This window comes from Cryptomeria japonica, chromosome 4 (assembly GCF_030272615.1).
Source record: "Cryptomeria japonica chromosome 4, Sugi_1.0, whole genome shotgun sequence".
NCBI lineage: Eukaryota > Viridiplantae > Streptophyta > Pinopsida > Cupressales > Cupressaceae > Cryptomeria > Cryptomeria japonica.
In genome coordinates this window covers 62981746-62992880 of record NC_081408.1, presented here as the reverse complement: position 1 = coordinate 62992880, position 11135 = coordinate 62981746, and the positions used below count along the sequence as shown (strand labels likewise).

Genomic DNA, 11135 nt, shown 5'->3' with positions numbered 1-11135 from the left:
TATCTTGGTTTTGTAGTTTCTCAAGGTTCTTTAAAAATGGATCCATCAAAAGTGGAAGCAATAGTGAATTGGCCTACTCCTAAGTCAATAGGGGATGTAATAATTCTCCATGGTTTAACTTCTTTTTATAGGAAATTCATTAGAGGTTTCAGCCATGTGTGTGCACCTATCTTCAACACCATCAAAGGTGGGATAAAATGTCAGTTTAAGTGGATTAGTGCAGTAGACAAGGGGTTTGAGTTGTTAAAACAAAAGGTAGCAAAACTCCCTTATCTTGGGCTTATTGATTTCAAGCATCTCTTCATTGTGGAGTGTGATTCCAACAAGTTGGCTATAGGGGCCATTCTGAGCTAAGAAGGTCACCCGGTTGCATTTTTCTTTGAGAAGCTCAATGAAGCAAAACAAAAGTATTCTACCTATGATCTAGAGTTATATGCCCGGGTGCAAGCACTCAAGAAGTGGCAGAATTATTTATCACCTAAAGAGTTCATAGTCTACACTGGTAATCATGCACTTAGTTTTTTGAATGGGCAGGAGAAATTGAATCAAAGACACCTCAAGTGGGTTGAGTATTTGCAGGCCTGCACCTTTTCCATCAAGCACAAGAAAGGAGTCAGTAATAAGGTAGAAGATTCCTTAATTATATGGGTTCTAACTATTCAAGAAGTACAACTACAAAGTGTGGGATTAAATGACCTCAAACATCTCTACCAAGGTGACCAAGATTTTGGTGAAGCATATGATGTTTTCTCAAAGTTTGCTAATGCATGTCATGTTACCTGTTCTAATTTTATATTGCAAGAAGGCTTATTGTTTAAAGGACACCTACTTTGCATACCACAGTTCTCTATGAGAGACAATATCATCAAGGAGAAGCATCAAGGCAGTCTAAGTGGACATTTTGGTCTTGACAAGACCTTAGAGCAAGTTGGAAGATTCTACAATTGGCCTAAACTATAGTCAAATGTTAGAAGATTTGTGGAGAAATATGCTATTTGTCAAAGGGCTAAGGGTACTTCCAGCAATGCAGGTTTATATTAGCCTCTAACCACACCAACACAGTCATGGGAGTGTGTAAGTATGGACTTTGTTCTTGGTTTACCTAGAATTCCAAGAGGATATGACAGTGTCTATGTCATGGTGGATAGATTCAGCAAGATGGCGCACTTTGTGCCTTGCAAATGCACTAATGATGTCTCCTACACATCAGGGTTGTTCTTCAAAGAGATTGTGAGGATCCATGGTATGCCTCTTAGTATTGTGAGTGATAGAGACACAAAATTTGTGAGCCACTTTTGGAGAACCTTGTCGAAGAAAATTGGTACTAATCTTTCTTTTTCATTTGCATACCATCCATAGTCTAACGGTAAAACTGAAGTAGTAAATAGGTCCTTGGGTAATTTACTAAGATGTCTCACCAAACATCATGGTCAAGTTTGGGATCTAGTATTGGGATAAGCAGAGTATGCCTAAAATGACTCTGTCAATAGAAGCACAGACCGAATTCCATTTGAGATTGTATATGGATGTCATCCAAGGGGTATCTTAGAACTCAGAGACCTCAGTTTTATGGACTATAGGAGTGCTCAAGGTGAAAAATTTGCAGAGAATATGAAGGAGATCCATGAACAAGTCAAGAAAATATTGCAGCAGAATAATGAGAAGTGGAAGACACAAGTAGACAAAACAAGAAGAGAAGTACACTACAATATAGGTGATGTGGTAATGGCCTATTTGAGAAAGGAAAGAATTCCTAAGGGATAGCCTAGCAAACTATGCATGAAGAAGATTGGAGCTCTTAAGGTTGTGAATAAGTTTGGCAACAATGCCTATGAGGTAGAACTACCACCAAACTTGGGTATATCACCAATCTTTAATGTATGTGATTTGGTCTAGTATAAAGGAACTCAGTCAGCTGCAAACCAAGAAGAGACTACTGCTACTGAAGAAGCAGATTAGATAAAAGACCTACCTCCAAGACAACCGGTGACATTGGACCGTATTTTGGACTTCAAGATTGTCAAAAGGACTAGGAAATGAGTCTATAGAGCCTACTTGGTTAAATGAATAGGTCTCCCTAAATCTTAAGCTACATGAGTTTCTGGAGGAGATATACTACAACATGGAACCACTGTTCAAGCTCTATCCACTCAAGGGACTTGAGTTCCTCCTACCCCGGGAGTATGGTGCAGGGGAACTTAGTAATTTTTGTTGAATTTGTTTCCAGGATGTTGGAATCATGTTTTTAGTTTTGTAATAAGGCCAAGAGGCCATTGAGTGTGTGCTCAAATGATTGTAAGGGCCCTAAGAATCTTTGTTTGGCCAAAGTTGGCATATGAGCTCTTAAGGGTGCCAGGTAGAGCACTTAATAGGATAAATAGTTTTTTTTGTTAATGTAGGTTGGTTGATGTTGTTTTGAGGTTGTTAAGGTCATATGAGTCATTTGACAAACACCAAGTTTGGGTTTGAGAAAAGTTGCTCACTTGTGCAACAAATTGCAAAAGTTGCTCACAAGAACTTTGCAACATTTTTCACACCAATGGTTAGCTGGTTGTCATAGTTGGTTGTGAGAATTTGTAACTACTCCAAGGCCATTATAAGGCTTGGAAATATTGATGACAAACAATTGTTTAAATTTATTGAATATCTGAAGCAAATAAACAAGTTTTGGTTTCCTATTTGGTGCATTCTTCCAAGTTTTTGTTGTTGTTTGGAAGTTCGTATGACCTATATGGATTGAGAATCCCAAAACAGGGTCATGGATTGTTATACTAGTGTCTTACCTTCATTTTTTTTTTGATTTGGAGTCTTGAAGTGCTATAGGTTGTAAATAATCTTCATTTTGTTGCATGTGGGTTCAAGAGCCCTAAAAACTATGGTTTTGAGAGTAAAATGGCTCCAACCTAATGTTCCATGGTGGATTACCACTTTGAAACCTTGTAGAATGTTAGGTTGCAATGTATTTTATGTTTTCTATTTGGTTTTGAGTCTAGGGAAGCCAAATCAAAGATTTGCCACCATACCCTAAGCTTGGCACGTTGAATTGGCAAGCGTTAGGTAATTAGACTGGTGAAGGAGTTTTAACCAATCCCTATTTTTAAGGCCTAGAAAGGAGCAATTAGGCCTAGTTAATCGATAAAGGGTTAGATATGTTAGTGAAAAAACCTACTTCTAGTTTTGAGATAATGTATGTAAACCCTAAAAAGGTGTTTGGAAAGTAAAGGAGTTCATATGATTGTTTAGGAAGTTTAACCAGTGGATGCAGAAAACCTTACTGTCAGAGCTACTAGAACCAGTTAAGCCTAAAAGTGCAGTCTGTTTGTAAAAAATCAAACTGGTAAGTGTCAGAAGCTCCTGAGTAAGGAATAGGGTTGGGAATTCATCCAAAATCATCCAACCTAATGTGTGTAGTGTGGGAATGAAGATCCTATGGTAGAGGGTTTGAACTCTCCGGTTGAGTGTGAAAGGGAGTGAAAAAAAATAAGGTCTCTGAATCAAGAAAAAGGAACTCACAAAAAAAGAAGAGCTTATGCTAGCCTAAGGACCTTGGGAAGGTCAAAGAGGGTAAGTCTTATAGACCCTTGGAGGGTGTGAGATGTAGAATAATTGGATGGTTCTTGTGTAGCTTGGAGGAGATACCTAGACAACGTAGCACAAACCGATGAGAGATAATCCACTATACATCAGTTTACAACCAGTTGGACAAGCTTCCATCAAAGTATGCAGCCTTTGTTTCTAGCTTTCACACCCATCGGTTGGCTGAAGGTGCCTCCTACACTCCACCATCATTTCATGTATTCATGAAGATGTTGATACTTGAGCAATCTAAGTTGATCAAGATGGTGTTTATATGTGGCGACTGATCAGCAAAGTACTGTACACTCAACACGTATTCTCATCGGGGTCCGGGCCCTGGGAAAGCGAGCAAAAACCGACATTGTAATAAAATTGACATTGTAATAAAATCCTAAAAAGGCCGACTTTGTTTGTTGCCCTAAAAATGCATGTTATAAGCGGCTGGGATGCTTAAGGCATTGTAAGGTTGATGTACTATTTTTCTTGGATAATAAAAAAGATTGGACGACTGTGTATGGTGGACGTAACCCATTCTGGGTGAACCACATTAAATCTCTGTGTTATCTGTGTCGTATTTTATTTCTTTATCTTTTGTATTTAAATATGCATATAATTGTTAGTTCACATATTGGAGAATGAGATTCCTATGTTTGGATGTTTTTCTTGTGTGTAGGGTATTATGACTACCAACAAAACCATATGAGATGTCCAACACTATTGTTTTTTGTCATTGTACATTGGAGGAGATAAATGACATGTTGCATTGCCAAGATGCCAAGTGTTTTGAAAATAGATATGAATGTGATATTGCATTTTTTGGATAGTTCTAATGAATATGAACTTTATAGAGGCTATAAAGGAAATTTGTGGTGAATTAGAAATAGAATAAAAGAGCTTGAATAAATTTATGGGAGAGAGAATAGATAAAAAATTGGAATCCAAAGGACAAAAGGAACCAATCTTAACAAATAATCTATATATTTATATAATTCTATAAAAAATAGTTTATAAAATTAGATTGTCTAATTAAATAACCAGAAAGTAGATTACTAGACTACAAAAGAATCCTATTTCTAGTTAAATTTAAAAAATCATTTTTTTTTTTAATAACATTTTACCTTTGTCATTTGAAAAATAACTTAACATAATCATCTTTAAATTTCAATAAAAAAGTCAACTTTCATTGGCAATTGTTTAAATAGTAAAGCCAAAAAACACCAAAACTTATTAGGCAATCCAAGCATAAAAAAATAGAGTTATCTTAGCATGTCAAGTGTCATGTGCAAATGAAAGCACAATAATTTTGACAACATTTTGTAAAAATCCAGCATCCAAGCCCACATCACTACATGGCCATGGTTGAAAATGGGGCACAAGACAAAATGTCAGCTACTAAAACATTCGTGTAGTGTACACTTTTCTCATCTAATCGCTACCATCATGTCATTGTATGAGGGACGAGCCACAATGTCTTATTATGATTTAGCATGTTGTTTTACAAAGAGAATATCTACTACCATGCCATTTTACAAGGAGAATAGCTACTAACCTAGAGAACTCCCCATAGAATCTAACAGTATAAATGATAGAAACAAAAATATAGAAACAAGAAACAAACATATTGAATAATAGTTATGCTTTAGACCAATTTGTCCCTTGTAGGGTGTTAGATGTACTTTATAGACTATATTTATAAATTCTTATAGGATAAAAACTAGAATTGTAGTTTTGAAGAACTTTAATCTTTTAAATTGTTAGATTTAAAGTAGGATGAAAGAAAGTTGAAGATTTTTAATATTACCTACTACTAGCAAATGCATCAAAAAGAGGTGCAATGGTTACACCAATAGTTATATATACGTTAAATAATATATTGAATGGTACATAAGAAAAAGCTAATTATAATTTATAGTAAGTCATAGTAAGAATATATCAATAGTTGAGATCCTACTCATAAGTCCCCTAGGATCCTTCATTGTCTACGTATCATGTTTAGAATATAAGGAAACATTTAACTTATGAAATAGATCTGGTCTTGATCATTGATATATCTTCATTGTTAGAGTTAGGTTTAGTGTTAAGGTTAGGTATAGGGTAAGGGTTAGAGTTAAAGTTAAAATTAGGGTTAAAGTTAGGGGTTGGTTAGGATTAAGTTTAAGGTTATGATTAGAAATTGAATCATGGTTAACATTCGGCTTAAAGTTAGAATTAGGTTTGAAGGTTGGGAATAATATAAAGATTAGGGTTAATATTATGATCATAATTATGATTGAAGAGAGAAAGATAACCTTAATTACATCTTAACACTAGTTTAACACACATCAACTTAACCATAATACTAACCCTAACTATAGTACTAATTGAAATGTAACACTAACACTATTTCTATCGGTAACTATAATAGTAAAAAACCGATGTGAGACACTTCCGGTGGCCCACGTAATACAAGCCTATCGGCTAATTAAAAAACTCTATATGAACACCGAATTCAGCTCAAAAATCATCACCCTCGCATGGCTGTCAATGTGAGATATCACTTGAGCACAAATTCATTGGATAATTTCTTATCCACACATATCTTTGAGCACAAATTCATTGGATAATTTCTTATCCACATAATTTCTTACGTACTGTTTTGTCCACAAAATTCCAAATTCATTGAATTCTTTCTTACATACTGTTTTGAGCAATAATTGAGCACTAATTCATGGAATGCTTTATTTCCGACACACCCATTTCGAGCACAAGTTCACTGAAAGATTTCTTGATCAGAAGTTCGTTCAATGTTCTGATGCCCACATGCCCAATTGAGTAAAAGTTCATTGAATTCGTTCGTTATTCTAGTGTGTCATGGATTCAATCAGTGTTCCTTCATCAACGTACTCCCTAGTTGCAGGAGTTCTCCTACTAATACTCCTCACTTTTCTGAAGAAGAGGAATAAGAGGAGTTTGGCATTACCATTACCACCAGGTCCTCCTGGATGGCCTTTCATAGGGAACCTCCCTCAGCTTGGGGACAAACCCAACAGATCTCTTTCCCTCCTTGCTCAGAAATATGGGCCTCTCATGACCATCAAATTGGGCATGCAGACAGCATTTGTTGTGTCATCTCCATCCATGGCAAGAGAAGTACTGAAGAACAATGACCACAGGTTCTCAAGCAGGACAATCAATACAGCTGCAAGGACATTATACTACCAAGGCACAAGTCTAATAATGAGTCCTAATGGCCCTCATTGGCGCTTGCTTAGAAGGATCTGCAACACAGAGATTTTTAGTGCCAAAAGGCTCGATGCTCTGCAGCATTTGAGAACAGAGGAGGTATGCAAGACTATTGATTGCATATTGGAGGATTGTAAACAGGGGAATAGTGTGAAGATCGGTGAAAGGGCCTTTATGATGTCTCTTAGCCTTGTGGGTCAGATGGTTTGCGGCAAAGAACTGCTTGAGCCAGGCTCTGCACAAGCTGCAGAGTTTAAGGGCATGGTGTGGGAAGCCCTCAAGTTGGCAGGGATTCTAACCTTATCTGATTTGTTTCCTTTTCTGAGGAGGTTCGATCTTCAGGGGCCGAGCATTAAAACTAAGATTTTGTCCCAGCGTTTTGATAACATGTATAACAGACTTATTGAGGAGCGACTAGCACAGAGGGCTAATATGCAGTGCAGCGGTAATGATGTGAAGGATTTTCTGGATGTAATGTTGGATTTGAGAGAAGATGGTACACAACTTAGTCTAGAGAACATCAAAGCAATGCTTATGGTAAGCTGGATTACTTTGAATGATTTTTCTTTCATATTTCATGCTCCATCTAGATACTTCTCAAGTGAACTTATATTCCCTACTTTCTCTTAAAAGAAGTGTGTTGAGAAGATTTTATCTGTACAATTTTTGAAAAGTAAGTACTTGGCAATCATAAGAGCGGTGTAAATATATAAGCGAAAAAAAAGGTAAGTCATCCCTGAATTTATATGGAGAGAAGCTTTCTGTTGATGGATGTGGCGATCTTTTAAAAATTCTGTTTTTAAATTTTGAAAAGGGAGGACTTATCAATTATATGGGACCTGGGTGTGTAAATATATTAAGTCTAAGAAAAAGTAAATCATATATGAATTCATATGAAGAGAAGCTTTCTATTAATGAACGTGGCTGAGCGCAGGTTTTCTCATGAATTTAATAGTCCAGTTTATGCTTGGAATTTCTTAAGATCCAAATCATTCTCATCCATCAAAAACCGAAAATTTAGAATATTTTTAATTAATTAATAAATAAGATAAAAATGCATCATAGACTTTTTGTGAATGTTATGATACATCCTGATGGTGAGTAGTGGTTTCTATCAATTTTAACTATCTTAATGTGATCTCTATTATTACGTGGAACATTCTACTACAGGGCAGTCTACTCATGACCATTACTGCTTCTTCTCCCAGAAAAATTGCTTGGATCTTTCTTAAAACTCAAGACAAATTAATTGTTCAGAGTTTTCTCATTATTAATAACACTGCCCAATTTCTTGTTTTGGCAGGACATGTTTACTGCAGGTACCGACACAATTTCAGGAACAATTGAATGGACAATGGCAGAGCTTCTGAGAAACCCAATAGTCATGAGGAAAGTCCAAGCAGAGCTGGATGATGTTGTGGGCGTAGAGAGAAGAATGGAGGAGGCAGACATAGGAAACCTTCCATATCTCCGAGCAGTAGTGAAGGAAGTGTTAAGATTACACCCTGCAGCCCCACTCATCTTTAGAAAGGCAGATATGTCTTGTGAGATTAATGGATTTCTTGTTCCCGAGAATACCCAGGTGATTGTGAATGTATGGAGCCTTGGGAGAGACCCTACTGCGTGGAAAGATCCTTTGAATTTTAATCCAGATAGGTTTCTGGAATATAACATTGATTACAAAGGTCAGGATTTTGAATTTATACCATTTGGGGCAGGAAGAAGGATATGCATTGGGCTTCCACTGGCACAGAGAATGGTTCATTTGGTGGTGGGATCGTTGGTGCAAGCCTTCAATTGGTCCATCCCTATGGACAATCAGGCAGGTATTGATATGTCTGAGACATTTGGTATGACATTACTAAAAACTGTGCCACTGAGAGCTATACCTACACTAAGAAATGTCATGAAGTTTTAGTACAGAAATTCTTGTGTTTACATTTTCATTTCAAACCTTGAGTTGGTCTAGTGGTGGAGGACTTTTACTCTTGAAAAATATGTCATAGTTTAAATCCTGCATGGTAAAGATATGTGTGTCTTGTTTGTAGCATAGTTAGGTGCCTCCTCCAAAGAATATTGGGTAGTCCCATATTACTATATTACTGGAAGTCATAGGTAGGCCCATATTACTGTAAGCCATATGTAGACCTATAGTTTAATGTCTTCCTCAAGAAATATGGGGTAGTCCCATATTACTATAAGTCATATGTAAACTATAAAAGAATCAATTTCCATTTGATCCTTATGACCTTTGGATGCTAGTTGTAATATTCAAATGCACGAAAAAGATTATAAATTTTAGTATTCATGAGATTATATTTTTGGCTGTGTTTTAGAAATAATTACATTTCCAATGAATTAATGGAGGATACATAAAGGGCAATTAGATAGATTATTTTAGTTAATGTCATATTGTCATATGTTTCAAAGATTTCACTAAGTCTTGAAATTTTAGAAAAGATCATTGTTGTAATCTATTTATTAATTTTTGCCTCTTTCAAACATTAATGTACTCCATAAGTCATTTGTAGATCCAAATCAAGTTACTTGATATCATAGACTATAAAAAGATTTTATTTCCACTTCAATATAATCATTTAAATGAGAATTTGAATCCAAAATGTCACAATTCATTGATTATTGTTTTGAGCATAAGATGAAAGGACCAACCTTATCAAATAGCTTACATATAGTTTTATATGATTGTGAAAGTGATCTTAAGAGCTCGAGTAATCTTATTCACCCAAACAAGTTACCTAACATAGACTATAGAAATTTCATTTCCATTTAATTATCTATAATTTTTTTGTTATATTTCATCTATTGTAAACAACTTTGAAAGATACTTTAAAACATTAATATAATCATATTTAGATGATCTTCCAATCCAAAAAGTCATTCTCCATTAGAAATTATGCTGAGCAAAAGACAAAAGAGACCAATGTTATTAAATAATGCATATATTTGTTAAATTAAATAATCTAAACTAGATCACTAGACTACAAAAGAATCCTATTTCCATTTACATTCAAAAATCATATCTTTTTTATAATATTTTACCTTTATCAATTGAAAATAACTTAAAATAAAATATTAACAGAATCATCTTTAAATAAAATTTCAATAAAAAAGTCGTATTCCATTGACAATTGTTTAAATAATAGAGCCAATAAAAATACCAAACTTACTAGGTGACCCAAACTTGCAAAAATTGGGTCGGGTTTGCCTTCTAATTATTATAAGGAATCAAAATCTTGATTAAGACTTTGATAGGTTACTACTCTATACTCTTTTCCTTCATTACTATGGTGTTTTCAAATAGCTATATGTAGGATGATGTTACTCCCCTAGTTTTGTTAAAGATTAAATCTAATGGTATTTTTCTCGTGTACTCATGAGAATCCAATTTGATTGTGCATCATTTATTTGATCCTTAATTTATTGTTTGAATAGAGAAATTTCATGGTAACATGGTTGTGTGATAAATATTAGTATGAACAATTTAATGTAGTTATGTAATATTATATAAATTTGGGTCTTTTTATATTTGTTGTGATTTGTAGTAAAATAATTTATACAAAAGAAAAAAGAAAAATATGTTATAATTTTACAAATATTCAAGAATGATAAAAGAAAATTAGAGTACAAACTTCCAAGCCTTCCAAAAGAACACAATTTGTAATAAGAAGATCATAAACTAACCTAGTATTATTTATACCATGTACCTATGCCTTGAATGCCACCTAAATCTACTTAACTCCCTATATAAGATTGTATTAATCATCACATAACTTAGGTAAGAGCATATTAAAAGATTAAGGGGATAACCTTCCCCCATTCTTTAAAGAAGCATTGTCTTCGACATTTATCAATTGTGGATGTTTTTGCACAAAATATTTATTTTTTAATTATCAAATTTGATTGAATAGGTCTTCCATTTATCAAATACTCTAAGATTAGCATCATCTATAGCCTCTTAGTGTTTTTTTCAAGATTAAAAAGTATTTTCCCCTCCTAGTATGTATTACTACTCTTTTGTCTATTAACTTTTTTCAAACATGAAACATGAAAAGCTAGATGTATTTGTTAACTCTAATTTGTATGCTATAGTATAAACCATGCACCTTTTGAGGGCCATAATATTTGAGTGCATGCTTGTTATCTTTCTAATGTTGTTTCAATGAAATTTGTTGATATGGCTGTAATCGCAAAACTTAATCTCTCATTTGAAAATCCATATTTATAATACTAAACAACAAATGCAATGCGTTAATTTCTTTTCAATAGTGTAGTTAGTTTAGAGTAGAAAATAGAAAAGCATTTGGGTTGATATTTTT

The 11135-nt window shown here is 34.5% G+C and overlaps 1 protein-coding gene across 1 annotated transcript; it reads left to right on the top strand.

The window, feature by feature from the left end:
• Nucleotides 1-6252: 6252 nt before the first annotated feature.
• LOC131040580 (geraniol 8-hydroxylase) lies at nucleotides 6253-9120 on the top strand. The gene is made up of 2 exons (XM_057973529.2): nucleotides 6253-7335; nucleotides 8102-9120. The coding sequence occupies exons 1-2, from the start codon at nucleotides 6427-6429 to the stop codon at nucleotides 8714-8716; spliced, it is 1524 nt and encodes a 507-aa protein (XP_057829512.1). The 5' UTR covers nucleotides 6253-6426; the 3' UTR covers nucleotides 8717-9120.
• The last annotated feature ends 2015 nt before the right edge of the window (nucleotides 9121-11135 follow it).